Genomic DNA, 18,010 nt, shown 5'->3' with positions numbered 1-18,010 from the left:
TTTCAAAAAAGGGAAGCACCACAGGCCGTAGTTTTTTATAAAATTTGGAAAGTTTTTCATATTTTGAGAAAAGGCCCTAAAAAAAAAAACATTTTTAAAATCATATATAGAAACCATCGGGGCGTAGGACTTTTTACTCCCTTTCACACCGGGTTCAGTAAAACGGGAAAGATTTTTAAAAATTTTAAATCTGAAGATTTTAAAAGAGTCAAAGGGACCCCCGCCCTGTTAATTAAATTACTGTTCTTTTATTTCCCTGAAATTCATTGTCTTTTTTTTTAATTTTTATTGTTTTTTTTGTATTTTCCCTTTTTAAATGTTGTAGTGTTCCCCGTGCCCAATGTCAAAGAATTTGCTGATTTTATGAAAAATTTAAAATGTGGGGGAATAATTTTTCTGGATTAATGAAAAATTTTGTGTTGTTTTGTTTTTAATTCAGTGATATGTTTTTTTGTATTCATTTTTGTATTTGATGAAAGTATTTTTTTAATACTATTTGAATTTATTCCATCTTTTTTGTATTTTTTTCGTTTTTTAATTTACTTTAATTTTGTGTTTTTTGGGGTAAAGGCTATGAGAGAAAAGGGGTCTAATCAGACTAAATCTCACTTATGATTGGAGGGCCCCGGCTGCTCGTCCCCGCTGCGGTCAACCACAACATCCTTTTCCCCGGGCCCGGCACGTCCGGGAGGCCAGGTGAGTTTTTTTCTATTTTGGCCTTCCCAAAATCCTTTAAAAACAGGTTTGATGCTCCCGAGAAAAAACTTTTATCCATGTGAGTAAACCCGGGTGAGGGGTTTAAAAGAGTTTACAGGAACCCTTTCCGGGGGGCCCGGAAACATGAACCCTTTGTCCCCTTAGTTTTGCTTGGGTTTCCCGCATTCTTTTTAATTTTCCAAATTTTTTTTTGGGAAAATTCCGGGGGTGGGTGTAGCTTGAAAAGCGGCCCTCATTCCCTTTTAAAAAAAGACCCTCTCCTCGATCACACTGCGGCTTGTTGTGTGGGGTTGGGGTTTAGGGTTTCCGGGGACCCACTCAAACCCGGCACTCCCCGGGGGGAAAAAAGAACCGGTTTTGGTTCAGCTGCTGTTGGAAAAGGGGGACTAAACCCGGGAAACCCCCGACCGGTTTCCCCCGGGGGGAAAATTCCCGGGGTTCTTCTATCACCCGGGTCTCCCGTGTCCCCTTGGGGGATGCTTTTCCTGTGTGCTAAAGGATGGGAAACCCCTGTCCCCCCCAGACACCCTGAAGCTCTGCAGAAAGACTGACCCCAAAACAAATTATTTTAGCTTTATTTTTGCAGTTTGGCCCCCGTTTTAAACAGGAGAAGGGCTGGATCATCCCAAATCTAAAAAAATTTTAGTCTCCGGGAGGATGTGGAATTTAGGTTTTGGGCAGAAAGGGACCCCTAAAAAAGAGACACCTGGCCCCCCCGAAAAGAAATCATTTTAAACCAGTTTTGTTGGGCATTTTGGATCTTTTGGGCTGATAATTCGGTTTTTAAAAAAAAAAGTCTCTCCTGCCCGGATGTTTAATGAAAATCCAGAAAACCCGAGGAATAGCCCCCCCCCGGGTTTGCACCAAAAAACCCAGTTTAATCTCAAGAAGGGTTTACCCAGTAACCCCCTTTTTGTAAGAGCTTTTTGTTTTTGGAAACCAGGGGGCCCTTTTGGGATAACTCCATCCAGAACCCGATCCAGATTTCTGTCCCCATCCTGAATTTCCCCCCAAAGATCCTGATCCAAAAAGCATGGGGGCCCCGGGGGCCCGGGGCCCGGAAAAGGACCCGAACCGGGGGAAGCTGCCGCAGAGGACGAGGCTCTGGACCAGATCGCCAGAGAGGTGATGTTTCTTGATGTGTTTGTTATTGTTTACTTTAGGGAACCCTGACCTGCTGACTGTTTATCATAGATATTACTCACAACAACAACAAAGCCTCAGCATGGAGCTGTGAGTAATGAGCATCAGAAAAGCCCAGTGAGCGACAGCAGGGAGGGGAGGTACACCTGACCCCTGCTGTGGGCCCTCCTCACTGGGACCGGACCCCTGCTGTGGGCCCTCCTCACTGGGACCTGACCCCTGCTGTGGGCCCTCCTCACTGGACCTGACCCCTGCTGTGGGCCCTCCTCACTGGGACCGGACCCCTGCTGTATGCAGTTAAGCTCGTCTCCTGCTCCTGTCCATTGTGCTGTGATTGGTCAACAGCTCAGAGATGTGCTGCCCCTCAGCCTATCATGTACAATGTGTCGAAGCGCTAGCCAATCGGAGCGTGAGTGTTCCGTAGTGATGTCACCGTGTTCCTGAAGTAAACAAAGGAGTGTAGGCAGGGGGGGGGGGAGCACCATAGGAACAGATAGAGCTTAACAAAAAACCCTTAATATCTGTCTACGCATGCACACACACACACACACACACACACACACACACACACACACACACACACACACACACACACACACACACACACACACACCACACACACACACACACACACACAGTGATGAGGTGGAAGCTGCTGGGAGAAAACCACACCTCTGGAAACCTGTCGAGTCACATTACTGACAGAAAACACACCGACCGGTCTGTCCACACACACACACACACACACACACTGAAGCTGCAGTGTGTGTGTGTGTGTGTGTGTGTGTGTGTGTGTGTGTGTGTGTGTGTGTGTGTGTGTGTGTGTGTGTGTGTGTGTGTGTGTGTGTGTGTGTGTGTGTGTGTGTGGTGTGTGTGTGTGTGTGTGTGTGTGTGTGTGTGTGTGTGTGAGACACAGATTAATGTCTGTACTTCCTGTTTGTTAAATAAAGCACAGATCAGAGGAGTGTGTGTTGCCGTGGTGATGAGTATGTGTCTCAGGTGTGGTTCACATTCGTGCAGACAGTGAAGAGGATCACACACACCTGAGAGCGGGCTTTTATTTTGAAGGGAAAGTGGTTCACATGACTATCCATCAGTCAGCTGTTTCAGAAACTCAAATGTTAAACTACTCTGAGAGGTTTAATGACGAAACTGTAAAAATATGTTATTCATTATTATAATTAAATAATATATATTATAATTAAATAATATATAATATATATATTATTTAATTATAATATATATTATTTAATTATAATATATATTATAATTAAATAATATATATTATAATTAAATAATATATATTATTTAATTATAATATATATTATATATTATAATTAAATAATATATATTATAATTAAATAATATATATTATAATTAAATAATGTATATTATATATTATTTAATTATAATATATATTATATATTATAATTAAATAATGTATATTATATATTATTTAATTATAATATATATTATTTAATTATAATATATATTATTTAATTATAATATATATTATAATTAAATAATATATATTATAATTATATATATATTATTTAATTAAATAATATATAATATATATTATTTAATTATAATATATATTATAATTAAATAATATATATTATAATTAAATAATATATATTATTTAATTATAATATATAATATATATTATAATTAAATAATATATATTATAATTAAATAATATATTATAATTATAATATATATTATAATTATAATATATATTATTTAATTAAATAATATATATTATATATTATTTAATTAAATAATATATATTATAATTATAATATATATTATTTAATTAAATAATATATATTATATATTATTTAATTAAATAATATATATTATAATTAAATAATATATAATATATATATTATTTAATTATAATATATATTATAATTATAATATACATTATTTAATTATAATATATAATATATATTATTTAATTAAATATTATATATTATAATTATAATATATATTATTTAATTATAATATATATTATAATTAAATAATATATATATTATATATTATTTAATTATAATATATATTATTTAATTATAATATATAATATATATTATAATTAAATAATATATATATTATATATTATTTAATTATAATAATGTATATTATATATTATTATAATTAGATAATTTAATCAATATTGTGATGAACTCAGCAGAGTTTGTGTGTTGCAGGCGGAGGCTCGGCTCGCAGCAAAGAGAGCAGCGAGAGCTGAAGCGCGAGAAATCAGGATGAAGGAGCTGGAGAGACAACAGAAAGAGGTGAGGCTCTTATTCTGAAAATCAGATCAGAAAGAGGTGAGGCTCTTATTCTGAAAATCAGATCAGAAAGAGGTGAGGCTCTTATTCTGAAAATCAGATCAGAAAGAGGTGAGGCTCTTATTCTGAAAATCAGATCAGAAAGAGGTGAGGCTCTTATTCTGAAAATCAGATCAGAAAGAGGTGAGGCTCTTATTCTGAAAATAAGAGCCTCACCTCTAAATCAAAGTAGTTAAGTAATTCAATGAAAGAGTATAAAACGCTGAGTCTGCAGCCGATAAAGTTTATTGATTAATTCTTCTGTAGGGATATTCAGGCGTGGATAATGATGTAATCCCTCAGGGCGGGGTCAGAGGTCACTGTGTGTGTGTGATGATTAAACACCCTCACTGTGACACACTCAGTGTCCAGCTCCTCTCTGGTGAGTAACTTTATATCTGTGATACAGAAGTGTGTTTCAGGTCTGTATGCTGCAGTGAGTCTCCGATGTATTTACAGCTGTTTAAAGGGACACACACACACACACTCTTTACTTACAGCTCTTTAAATGGAAACACACACACACACTCTTTGTTTACAGCTCTTTAAATGGAAACACACAGACACACACACACACACACACACACTCTTTACTTACAGCTCTTTAAATGGAAACACACAGACACACACACACACACACACACACACACACACACACTCTTTGTTTACAGCTCTTTAAATGGAAACACACAGACACACAAACACACACACACACACACTTTGTTTACAGCTCTTTAAATGGAAACACACACACACACACTCTTTACTTACAGCTCTTTAAATGGAAACACACACACACACACACACACACACACACACACACACACTTTGTTTACAGCTCTTTAAATGGAAACACACACACACACACACAGACACACACACACACTTTGTTTACAGCTCTTTAAATGGAAACACACACACACACACAAACACACACACACACTTTGTTTACAGCTCTTTAAATGGAAACACACACACACACACACACACACACTCTTTACTTACAGCTCTTTAAATGGAAACACACACACACACAAACACACACACACACTTTGTTTACAGCTCTTTAAATGGAAACACACAGACAGACACACACAAACACACACACACACTTTGTTTACAGCTCTTTAAATGGAAACACAGACACACACACACACACACACACACACACACACACTTTGTTTACAGCTACTTCTGAGTTGTTCCTTCCAAACCTCGCAGGAGATTCCAATTATACGTTGTTTGTTGTTTTGTCTTTGTTGACGTTGTTGTTTGTTGTTTTGTCTTTGAAGACGTTGTCGTTTGTTGTTTTGTCTTTGAAGACGTTGTTGTTTTGTCTTTGAAGACGTTGTTGTTTTGTCTTTGAAGACGTTGTTTGTTGTTTTGTCTTTGTTGACGTTGTTGTTTGTTGTTTTGTCTTTGAAGACGTTGTCGTTTGTTGTTTTGTCTTTGAAGACGTTGTTGTTTTGTCTTTGAAGACGTTGTTTGTTGTTTTGTCTTTGTTGACGTTGTCGTTTGTTGTTTTGTCTTTGAAGACGTTGTTGTTTTGTCTTTGAAGACGTTGTTTGTTGTTTTGTCTTTGAAGACGTTGTCGTTTGTTGTTTTGTCTTTGAAGACGTTGTCGTTTGTTGTTTTGTCTTGAAGACGTTGTCGTTTGTTGTTTTGTCTTTGAAGACGTTGTTGTTTTGTCTTTGAAGACGTTGTTTGTTTTGCCCCTTTGAATCTTTTTTTTTTCTTTTTTTTCCTTTTCTTTTTCCTTTTCCCTTACCTTTCCCCTTTTTTTTTTCTTTTTAAATTTTTTTCCCCCGTTTTTTTTTTGTCTTTGGGTTTTTGTTGTTTTTGTTTTGGTGTAGGTTGTGTGTTTGTGTGTTTGGTGTTGGGGGTTGTGTTTGTGTGTTTTGTTTTGGGGTGTGTTTGTTGTTTGTTTTGTGCGTTGTTGTTTTGTTTGTTTTGTGTTGTGGATTTGGGGTTTTCCGATGTTTGGGGTATTTGTCTGAAAAAGTGGGGGTTGGCTGGGGGAGCCCCCGTTTGTTGTTTTGCCCTGAAGCCCCATTTTTTTGTTTGTTTTTTTTGTTACTTTTGTCTATTGTTTTTTTTTTAGTTGTACTTTTAAAAGATGTTCCTGTCATTACAGTGGGGAGAAAAAAGTATTTGATACACGCCCAAATTTTGCAGGTGTCCCCTCCACAAGCATGCAGAGGTCTGTCCCTTTTATCATAGGTACTCTTCAACTGTGAGAGACGGAACCTAAAACTAAAATCCAGAAAATCACATCGTATGATTTTTAAAATAATTTGTTTGCATTTTATTGCTGACAGAAGTATTTGATCACGTACCAACCAGTAAAGTTTCCGGCTCTCACAGACCTGTTAGTGTTTCTTTAAGAAGCCCTCCTGTTCTCCACTCATTACCTGTATTAACTGCACCTGTTTTGAACTCCTTACCTGTATAAAAGAGACCTGTCCACACACTCAATCAAACAGACTCCAACCCTCCACAATGGCCAAGACCGAGAGCTGTGTAAGGACATCAGGGATAAAATGTAGACCTGCACACGGCTGGGATGGGCTACAGGACAATAGGCAAGCAGCTCGGTGAGAAGGCAACTGTTGGTGCAGTTATTAGAAAATGGAAGAAGTTCAAGATGACGGTCAATCTCCCTCGGTCTGGGGCTCCATGCAAGATCTCACCTCGTGGGGCATCAATGATCATGAGGAAGGTGAGGGATCAGCCCAGAACTACACGGCAGGACCTGGTCAATGACCTGAAGAGAGCTGGGACCACAGTCTCAAAGAAAGCCATCAGTAACACACTACGCCGTCATGGATTAAAATCCTGCAGCGCACGCAAGGTCCCCCTGCTCAAGCCAGCGCATGTCCTGGCCCATCTGAAGTTTGCCAATGACCATCTGGATGATCCAGAGGAGGAATGGGAGAAGGTCATGTGGTCTGATGAGACAAAAATAGAGCTTTTTGGTCTAAACTCCACTCGCCGTGTTTGGAGGAAGAACAAGGATGAGTACAACCCCAAGAACATCATCCCAACCGTGAAGCATGGAGGTGGACACATCATTCTTTGGGGATGCTTTTCTGCAAAGGGGACAGGACGACTGCACCGTATTGAGGGAGGATGGATGGGGCCATGTATCGCGAGATCTTGGACAACAACCTCCTTCCCTCAGTAAGAGCATTGAAGATGGGTCGTGGCTGGGTCTTCCAGCATGACAACGACCCGAAACACACAGCCAGGGCAACTAAGGAGTGGCTCTGTAAGAAGCATCTCAAGGTCCTGGAGTGGCCTAGCCAGTCTCCAGACCTGAACCCAATAGAAAATCTTTGGAGGGAGCTGAAAGTCCGTATTGCCCAGAGACAGCCCCGGGACCTGAAGGATCTGGAGAAGATCTGGATGGAGGAGTGAGCCAAAATCCCTGCTGCAGTTTGAGCAAACCTGGTCAAGAACTACAGGAAACGTCTGCTCTCTGTGATTGCAAACAAAGGTTGCTGTACCGGATATTAAGTTCTGTTTTTCTGATGTATCAAATACTTCTGTCATGCAGTAAAATGCAAACTAATTATTTAAAAATCATACGATGTTCTGTTTTAGATTCCGTCTCTCACAGCTGAAGAGTACCTACGATAAAAATGACAGACCTCTGCATGCTTTGTGAGAGGGGACACCTGCAAGATCAGCAGGGAGCAAATACGTGCTCTCCCCACTGTGCTTTATTCCACTTGAATGTTTCATTCAGATTTTAACTCGGTGTAATATTTTATTCAAATGAAATGTAATTGTTATTCCATTCCATCATGTTCTGATCCATTTCAGTTGTTCTATCTTTGGTTTATTTGAATGTGCCTTTGAATTTATTCTGTATTTTATTGAAGAGTTCGTTTCATTCAAATAGTTTTTTAATATTTCATTTAAGACTTTTCCTTCTTTTCCTTCCTCTCCTGCTGCTCTGTAACTGGTGTTGTTTCTTCTTTGTTGGTGTTCAGGAGGACAGTGAGCGTTACTCCCGTCCGTCACGGAGACACACCTCGGTCTGTACCTCCTCTTCTCTTCCTTCAACTTTACCTGTAGTTCACTAGGCTCCTCCTCTTCTTCTCTTCCTGTAGTTCATTATGCTCCTCCTCTTCTTCTCTTCCTGTAGTTCATTAAGCTCCTCCTCTTCTTCTCTTCCTGTAGTTCATTATGCTCCTCCTCTTCTTCTCTTCCTGTAGTTCATTAAGCTCCTCCTCTTCTTCTCTTCCTGTAATTCATTAAGCTCCTCCCTCTTCTTCTCTTCCTGTAGTTCATTAACCTCCTCCTCTTCTTCTCTTCCTGTAGTTCATTAAGCTCCTCCCTCTTCTTCTCTTCCTGTAGTTCATTAACCTCCTCCTCCCTCTTCTTCTCTTCCTGTTGTTCATTAAGCTGTTCTTCTTCTCTTCCTGTAGTTCATTAAGCTCCTCCTCTTCTTCTCTTCCTGTAGTTCATTAAGCTGTTTTTCTTCTCTTACTGTAGTTCATTAAGCTCCTCCCTCTTCTTCTCTTACTGTAGTTCATTAAGCTCCTCCTCTTCTTCTCTTCCTGTAGTTCATTAAGCCGTTCTTCTTCTCTTACTGTAGTTCATTAAGCTCCTCTTCTTCTCTTCGTGTAGTTCATTAAGCTCCTCCCTCTTCTTCTCTTCCTGTAGTTCATTAAGCTCCTCCTCTTCTTCTCTTCCTGTAGTTCATTAAGCTCCTCATCTTCTTCTCTTCCTGTAGTTCATTAAGCTCCTCCCTCTTCTTCTCTTCCTGTAGTTCATTAAGCTCCTCCCTCTTCTTCTCTTCCTGTAGTTCATTAAGCTCCTCCCTCTTCTTCTCTTACTGTAGTTCATTAAGCTCCTCATCTTCTTCTCTTCCTGTAGTTCATTAAGCTCCTCCCTCTTCTTCTCTTCCTGTAGTTCATTAAGCTCCTCCTCTTCTTCTCTTCCTGTAGTTCATTAAGCCGTTCTTCTTCTCTTACTGTAGTTCATTAAGCTCCTCTTCTTCTCTTCCTGTAGTTCATTAAGCTCCTCCCTCTTCTTCTCTTCCTGTAGTTCATTAAGCTCCTCCCCCCTTCTTTCCCTTTCCCGGGAGGTTTATTAACTCCTCATTTTTCCCTTTTCCCTTTTTTTTTATTTTTTTTTTTTTTCCCCCTTTTTTTTTTTTCCTTTCATTTTTTTCCCCCTTTTTTCTCGTTTTTTTTTTTAACTCCTTTTTTTTTTTATTTTTTTTTAATTTTTTTTTCTTTTTCCTTTTAGTTTTATTAACCCCTCCCCCCTTCTCTCTTATAGTTCTTAAGCTTTCCCCCCTCTTCTTCTCTTCCCGTAGTTCATTAACTCCTCCTCTTTTTCTCTTTTCCCGTATTCATTTAAACTCCTCCTCTTCTCTCCTTTCCCGTATTCATTAAACTTTTCCTCCCTTCTTTTCTCTTAATGTTAAATTCCATTAAACCTTCCCCCTTTCTTCTCTCCTGTAGGGTTCCCTTTAAACTCCTCCCCTTATTTTTTGTGGGGGGGGGGGTTAAAAAAAAGGTTTTTTTTCTTTTTTCCTGTTTTTTCATTTTTTTAAAATTTTTGGGGTTTTTCCCCTTTATTGGGGGGTTTAAGGGGGGGGGGGGGGGGGAAAAAAATTTTTAAGTTTTCCCTCTTTTCCCCTTTTGGTTAAAATTATTAAAAAACCCCCAATTTCTTTTTCCTGTAGGGGGCTTAAAACGCCCCCCCTTCTCTCCCGTAGGGCAAAAAACTCCCCTCTTCTTCTCTTACGGGGTTCATTAAGCCCCCCTTCCCCTTTCCTTCTCTTCCGGGAGTTCTTTAACCCCCTTCCCCCCTTCTTCTCTTCCGATTCATTAAACGGCCCCTTCCTGGAGTTCATTAACTCCCCCTTTTCTTTCCTGGGAAAAAAAAAATTAAAGTGGGTTTTTCCTTTTTTTTTGTTGGGTTATTTGCCCCTCCTTTTTCTTTTCCCTTTTTCCCCTTAATTTTATTAAACTCCTCCCTCTTCTTCTCTTCCTGTATTCATTAAGCTCCTCCTCTTCTTCTCTTCTGTAGTTCATTAAGCTCCTCCTCTTCTTCTCTTCCTGTAGTTCATTAAGCTCCTCCCTCTTCTTCTCTTCCTGTAGTTCATTAAGCTCCTCCTCTTCTTCTCTTCCTGTAGTTCATTAAGCTCCTCCTCTTCTTCTCTTCCTGTAGTTCATTAAGCTCCTCCCTCTTCTTCTCTTCCTGTAGTTCATTAAGCTCCTCCTCTTCTTCTCTTCCTGTAGTTCATTAAGCTCCTCCTCTTCTTCTCTTCCTGTAGTTCATTAAGCTCCTCCTCTTCTTCTCTTCCTGTAGTTCATTAAGCCTCCTCCTCTTCTTCTCTTCCTGTAGTTCATTAAGCCTCCTCCTCTTCTTCTCTTCCTGTAGTTCATTAAGCTCCTCCTCTTCTTCTCTTCCTGTAGTTCATTAAGCTCCTCCTCTTCTTCTCTTCCTGTAGTTCATTAAGCTCCTCCTCTTCTTCTCTTCCTGTAGTTCATTAAGCTCCTCCCTCTTCTTCTCTTCCTGTAGTTCATTAAGCTCCTCCTCTTCTTCTCTTCCTGTAGTTCATTAAGCTCCTCCTCTTCTTCTCTTCCTGTAGTTCATTAAGCTCCTCCTCTTCTTCTCTTCCTGTAGTTCATTAACTCCTCCTCTTCTTCTCTTCCTGTAGTTCATTAAGCTCCTCCTCTTCTTCTCTTCCTGTAGTTCATTAAGCTCCTCCTCTTCTTCTCTTCCTGTAGTTCATTAAGCTCCTCCTCTTCTTCTCTTCCTGTAGTTCATTAAGCTCCTCCTCTTCTTCTCTTCCTGTAGTTCATTAACCTCCTCCTCTTCTTCTCTTCCTGTAGTTCATTAAGCTCCTCCTCTTCTTCTCTTCCTGTAGTTCATTAAGCTCCTCCTCTTCTTCTCTTCCTGTAGTTCATTAAGCTCCTCCCTCTTCTTCTCTTCCTGTAGTTCATTAAGCTCCTCCTCTTCTTCTCTTCCTGTAGTTCATTAAGCTCCTCCCTCTTCTTCTCTTCCTGTAGTTCATTAAGCTCCTCCTCTTCTTCTCTTCCTGTAGTTCATTAAGCTCCTCCCTCTTCTTCTCTTCCTGTAGTTCATTAAGCTCCTCCTCTTCTTCTCTTCCTGTAGTTCATTAACTCCTCCTCTTCTTCTCTTCCTGTAGTTCATTAACTCCTCCTCTTCTTCTCCTCCTGTAGTTCATGAAGCTCCTCTTCTTCTCTCCCTGTAGTTCATGAAGCTCTCTCTTCTTCTCTTCCTGTAGTGTCATTAATCCAATGTGTCTGTAGTTCCGGTGTTGGTTTGTAGTTTGACCGTGACTTCCTGTGTTGGTTTGTAGTTTGACCTGTGACTTCCTGTGTTGGTTTGTAGTTTGACCGTGACTTCCTGTGTTGGTTTGTTGTTTGACCTGTGACTTCCTGTGTTGGTTATATGTAGTTTGACCTGTTACTTCCAGTTTTGTTTGTAGTTTTGACCTATGACTTCCTGTGTTCGTTTTAGTTTGACCTGTGACTTCCTGTGTTGGTTTGTATTTTGACCTGTGACTTCCTGTGTTTGTTTGTAGTTTGACACTGTGACTTCCTGTGTTGATTGTAGTTTGACCTGTGACTTCCTGTGTTGGTTTGTAGTTTGACCTGTGACTTTCTGTGTTGGTTTGTAGTTTGACCTGTGGACTTCCTGTGTTGGTTTGTAGTTTGACCTATGACTTCCTGTGTGGTTTGTAGTTTGACCTGTGACTTCCTGTGTTGGTTTGTAGTTTGACCTGTGACTTTCTGTGTTGGTTTTGTAGTTTGACCTGTGACTTCCTGTGTTGGTTTGTAGTTTGACCTGTGACTTCCTGTGTTGGTTTGTAGTTTGACCTATGACTTCGTGGTTGGTTTGTAGTTTGACCTGTGACTTCCTGTGTTGGTTTGTAGTTTGACCTATGACTTCCTGTGTTGGTTTGTAGTTTGACCTATGACTTCGTGTGTTGGTTTGTAGTTTGACCTGTGACTTCCTGTGTTGGTTTGTAGTTTGACCTATGACTTCCTGTGTTGGTTTGTAGTTTGACCTATGACTTCCTGTGTGCAGATGTCTGACGATGAGGAGAAGATGTCTGTGGGGAGTCGAGGCAGCCTCCGGGTGAGACGCATCTTATTCTGAAATCAGGAACATCAGAAAGAAAGTTCTAATGGGTTATACCTTCCTGACTCACTTCATGCATATATCCTTCCTTTCCTCCTTCCTTATTTCCTTTCCTCCTCCATGTTAACCCCAGCCGTCAGAGTACAGTGGGGGGTTTCTGGGTTCTGGGTCTCGCTGCTCCTCCAGAGCCAGTTCAGCTCGAGCCAGCCCAGTGGTGAGTCTCTGGTTCTGGGTAACTCTATCACTGTCTCCCCCCTGTCTCTGGTTCTCTGGTTCTGGTTCTTTGGTTCTCTGTCTCTGGTTCTCTGGTTCTCTGTCTCTGCTTCTCTGTCTCTCTGGTCCTGGTTCTTTGGTTCTCTGTGTCTCTGGTTCTCTGTCTGTGTTTCTCTGGTTCTCTGTCTGTGTTTCTCTGGTTCTCTGTCTTTGCTTCTCTGTCTCTCTGGTCCTGGTTCTTTGGTTCTCTGTGTCTTTGGTTCTCTGTCTGTAGTTCTCTGCTTCTCTGTGTCTCTGCTTCTCTGTCTCTCTGTCCTGGTTTCTTTGGTTCTCTGTGTCTCTGGTTCTCTGTCTGTGTTTCCCTGTTCTCTGTCTGTGTTTCTCTGTTTCTGCTTCTCTGTCTCTCTGGTCCTGGTTCTTTGGTTCTCTGTGTCTCTGGTTCTCTGTCTGTGTTTCTCTGCTTCTCTGTCTCTCTGGTCCTGGTTCTTTGGTTCTCTGTGTCTCTGGTTCTCTGTCTGTGTTTCTCTGGTTCTCTGTCTGTGTTTCTCTGTTTCTGCTTCTCTGTCTCTCTGGTCCTGGTTCTTTGGTTCTCTGTGTCTCTGGTTCTCTGTCTGTGTTTCTCTGCTTCTCTGTGTCTCTGCTTCTCTGTCTCTCTGGTCCTGGTCTTTGGTTCTCTGTGTCTCTGGTTCTCTGTCTGTGTTTCTCTGCTTCTCTGTGTCTCTGGTTCTGGTTCTCTGTCTCTGTCTCTCTGGTTCTCTGACTCTGCTTCTCTGTCTCTCTGGTCCTGGTTCTTTGGTTCTCTGTGTCTCTGGTTCACTGTCTCTGTCTCTCTGGTTCTCTGACTCTGCTTCTCTGTCTCTCTGGTCCTGGTTCTTTGGTTCTCTGTGTCTCTGGTTCTCTGTCTGTGTTTCTCTGGTTCTCTGTCTGTGTTTCTCTGGTTCTCTGTCTGTGTTTCTCTGTCTCTGCTTCTCTGTCTCTCTGGTCCTGGTTCTTTGGTTCTCTGTGTCTCTGGTTCTCTGTCTGTGTTTCTCTGCTTCTCTGTGTCTCTGGTTCTCTGTCTGTGTTTCTCTGCTTCTCTGTGTCTCTGGTTCTGGTTCTCTGTCTCTGTCTCTCTGGTTCTCTGACTCTGCTTCTCTGTCTCTCTGTTCCTGGTTCTTTGGTTCTCTGTGTCTCTGGTTCTCTGTCTGTGTTTCTCTGGTTCTCTGTCTGTGTTTCTCTGGTTCTCTGTCTGTGTTTCTCTGTCTGCTTCTCTGTCTGGCTGGTTCTTGGTTCTCTGGTCTCTGGTCTTCTCTGTCTCTGGTCTGGTTCTCTGCTTCTCTGTCTCTCTGTCTGGTTCTCTGTGTCTCTGGTTCTCTGTCTGTGTTTCTCTGGTTCTGGTCTCTGCTTCTCTGTCTCTCTGGTTCTGGTTCTCTGGTCGTCTGTCTCTGGTTCTTCATACTGAACAGTGTAATAATGTTACCTGTGTTCAGGTGGAGGAGAGACCGGACAGAGACTTCCTGGAGAAGGTGAGTCCCCCCTACAGAGTCTTTGTTATTCAGTTATTAAATATAGGTTTGAGAAATGTGAAATTCCCCCCTCAATGGATTAAATAATAAATCATATTAATAACGTGGGTTTTGTCCCCTCAGGGCCCCCGTACAGCCTCCACTCTATCAGCAGCCACGCTGGCGTCTCTGGCAGAGCCTCGCCCCGCAGAGGGAGCTGTGACACCTCCGTCTCCATGGAAACAGAGGCCTCCATCAGGGACATCAAAGTAAAACACATTTACATTTAATAACAACAACAACATTTGTGTTGTTGTTGTATAGGACTCCCTTCTGGAGGTGGAGGAGCGCTACAGTCATAATAATGTTGTTGTTGTTGTTGTTGTTGTTGTATAGGACTCCCTTCTGGAGGTGGAGGAGCGCTACAGTCATAATAATGTTGTTGTTGTTGTGTGTATAGGACTCCCTTCTGGAGGTGGAGGAGCGCTACAGTCATAATAATGTTGTTGTTGTATAGGACTCCCTTCTGGAGGTGGAGGAGCGCTACAGTCATAATAATGTTGTTGTTGTTGTATAGGACTCCCTTCTGGAGGTGGAGGAGCGCTACAGTCATAATAATGTTGTTGTTGTTGTTGTTGTATAGGACTCCCTTCTGGAGGTGGAGGAGCGCTACAGTCATAATAATGTTGTTGTTGGTGTTGTTGTTGTTGTTGTTGTATAGGACTTCCTTCTGGAGGTGGAGGAGCGCTACAGTCATAATAATGTTGTTGTTGTTGTATAGGACTCCCGTCTGGAGGTGGAGGAGCGCTACAGTCATAATAATGGTTGTTGGTGTTGTTGTTGTTGTTGTTGTTGTATAGGACTCCCTTCTGGAGGTGGAGGAGCGCTACAGTCATAATAATGTTGTTGTTGTTGTTGTATAGGACTCCCTTCTGGAGGTGCAGGAGCGCTACAGTCATAATAATGTTGTTGTTGTTGTTGTATAGGACTCCCTTCTGGAGGTGGAGGAGCGCTATAGGAAGGCTATGGTCTCTAACGCTCAGCTCCACAACCAGAAAACCTCCATGATGTTTCAGCTGGAGAACCTGAAGGAGGAGCTTGGCGACCTGGAGGAGGAGCTGTGGGAGGAGAGGAGGAGGAGGGAGGACAACAACAAGGTGCTGTTATGTTGTTATTATTCAAGAGGAGGAGGAGGGAGAGGAATAAACAAGATACAAAGTATAATGTGGTTAATATCAGTAAATCAGTATATATAATATTATATATATATAATATAATATATATATAAATAAAATATATAATATATATATATATTAATTATATATATATTATATATAATATAATATATATAATATAATATATATAATATTATATATATTATATTATATATATAATATTATATTATATATATATAATATATATAATATATATATTATATATATTATATATATTATATATATATAATATAATATATATAAATATATATATTATATTATATATATATATATATAATATATTAATATATATTATATAATATAATATATATAAGTATATATATATATATATATAATATTTATATATATTATATATATATAATATATATATATATATAATTATATATATAATATAATATAATATATATTTATATATTATAATATTATATATAATTATATATATATATTATATTAAATAAATATATAATATATATATTATATTATATATATATATATATATATAGATTATATATATATAATATATATATATATATATTATATATATATATATATTAGTATATATATAATATAAATATAAATAATAAATAAATTATAAATATTATAATATAATATATATATTATTTATTTATCTATATAAATATAATATATATAATAATATAAATATATATATAATATAAAAATATATATAATATATATATAAAAAAAATATATTATATATATATTAATAATAATATATATAAATATATATATTAAATATATATAATAATATATAATATATATAAATACTATTAATATAATATTCTATCAAATGCAATATACTTTATATAATATAAATAATCTATATATAATAATTCTATAATCTATAAAATATATATAATATATATATTATAAATATTATCGAATCACATATATAAATATATAATAAATAAATTATATAAATATATCTTATAATATATCTATTCTATCTATCATATACTTATCAATAAAAATTATCTATATTAATCATATATATATTATATTATTATAATATAAATATAATACATATACTATATCTCCTATATATATAACAACTATTAAATATATAATATATATAATATAATATAACTAATATAATATATCTAATATTATATATATAAATAAATCTATCACAACACTCTATTAAAAGATATATCAAATATATAATAATATATAATATATATCTAATATATATAAATCTATAATTATAATATAATACTAACTAAAAACTATATTATATCTCATTATATATAAAAAACTCTAAATAATAAATATCTTCTATATCTATCACATTGATATAATATATCTCATCATATATTATATATATTAAATAACTTATAACAAAACTATACTAAAAAATATCCTATTATCTATATATCTAACATAAATCTAATAATCATCTCAATAACAAATATTCATTATACATCAATATAACAACACCTCTACAAATCATCATATCTCTATCCTTATATATCTTACTGATATATAAAATCTATATCACACAAGTCATCACACTATAAAAAATCAAAAAATCTATAAATAAAAAATATAACTATTAATATATATATATAAATCTATCAAAATATAAATCTAATAATATATATAAACTATATATATATCATTAATTAAAAAACTAATAACACACATACATAGTAATCAACACATATATAACTCTCAAAAATCATCAAAAAATTCTATTCATACACATATACATCTATTATAAATAAATTTAAGTATAACACAAATATATATAAACATAATAGACTATTAATATATAATACTATATATCAAATAAATATAATATTATATATCTAAAAATATAAAATATAAATATGAATTATAAATCAATAATTATATATAAAACTTACACACTCCAATATACTAACACCCTCTATAAAAATACTTCAAATAACATTAATCTAAATCTCATCCTGATATATATACTATTCAATATATAAATAATATATATCTATAATAACAAATAAAAAAATTGTTTGTTTTGTGTGGTTGGAGGAGGTATGGAGGTGTTGGTTTGGGGGTGGGGGGGGTGGGTCTATATGTAGTTTGTATGGTATGTGTGTGGTGTGTGTTGTGTGTGTGATGTTGTGTTGATGTGTGTGTGGGTGTGGTGTTGTGGTTTGTGTGTGTGTGGTGGGGGGGGGGGGGGGGGTGGGGGGGGGGGGGGGGGGGGGGGGGGGGGGGGGGGGGGGGGGTGGGGGGGGGGGGGGGGGGGGGGGGGGGGGGGGGGGGGGGTGGGGGGGGGGGGGGGGGGGGGGGTGGGGGGGGGGTGGGGGGGGGGTGGGGGGGGGGGGGGGGGGGGTGGGGGGGGGGGGGGGTGGGGGGGGATGGGGGGGGGGGGGGTGGGGGGTGGGGGGGGGGTGGGGTGGTGTGGGGGGGGGGGGTGGGGGGTGGGGGGGGGGGTGTGGGGGGGGGGGGTGTGGGTGTTGGGGTGGGGGTGGTGGGGGGGGGGGTGTGTGGTGTGTTGTTATGATGTGTTGTTTAGTTGTGGTGGTGTGTTGTTATTTGAGTAGTTTGGCGGGGATGTGTGTGTGTTGGTGTAGTGTTGTGTAGTGATGTTTTAGTGTGGATGTGTGATGGGTAGTTGTGAATGGTGTTGAAAGTGTTGTTGTGGTGGGTTGGTTGTAATGGTGGATAGTAGTATATATTGTGTTGGGTGGTTTGTGGTGAATGGGAATGTGTGTGTTGTTGTGTTGTATGAGTTATATAATTAAAAGTA

General features: G+C 38.3%; 1 protein-coding gene across 1 annotated transcript in view; it reads left to right on the top strand.

Moving 5' to 3' along the window:
• The first annotated feature begins 1,852 nt into the window (after nucleotides 1-1,852).
• LOC134861161 (leucine-rich repeat flightless-interacting protein 1-like) overlaps nucleotides 1,853-18,010 on the top strand; it is a 34,522-nt gene continuing 18,364 nt past the window's right edge. The window contains 9 exon segments of the mRNA XM_063878189.1: nucleotides 1,853-2,269; nucleotides 4,071-4,157; nucleotides 8,189-8,233; nucleotides 12,273-12,323; nucleotides 12,460-12,540; nucleotides 14,009-14,044; nucleotides 14,168-14,210; nucleotides 14,213-14,292; nucleotides 15,010-15,180. Coding sequence (XP_063734259.1) covers nucleotides 2,213-2,269; nucleotides 4,071-4,157; nucleotides 8,189-8,233; nucleotides 12,273-12,323; nucleotides 12,460-12,540; nucleotides 14,009-14,044; nucleotides 14,168-14,210; nucleotides 14,213-14,292; nucleotides 15,010-15,180 — 651 coding nt within the window. The 5' untranslated portion in view covers nucleotides 1,853-2,212.

The sequence above is a fragment of the Eleginops maclovinus genome, chromosome 24 (genome assembly GCF_036324505.1).
Source record: "Eleginops maclovinus isolate JMC-PN-2008 ecotype Puerto Natales chromosome 24, JC_Emac_rtc_rv5, whole genome shotgun sequence".
Lineage (NCBI taxonomy): Eukaryota > Metazoa > Chordata > Actinopteri > Perciformes > Eleginopidae > Eleginops > Eleginops maclovinus.
This window is presented reverse-complemented; position numbering and strand designations above follow the sequence as displayed.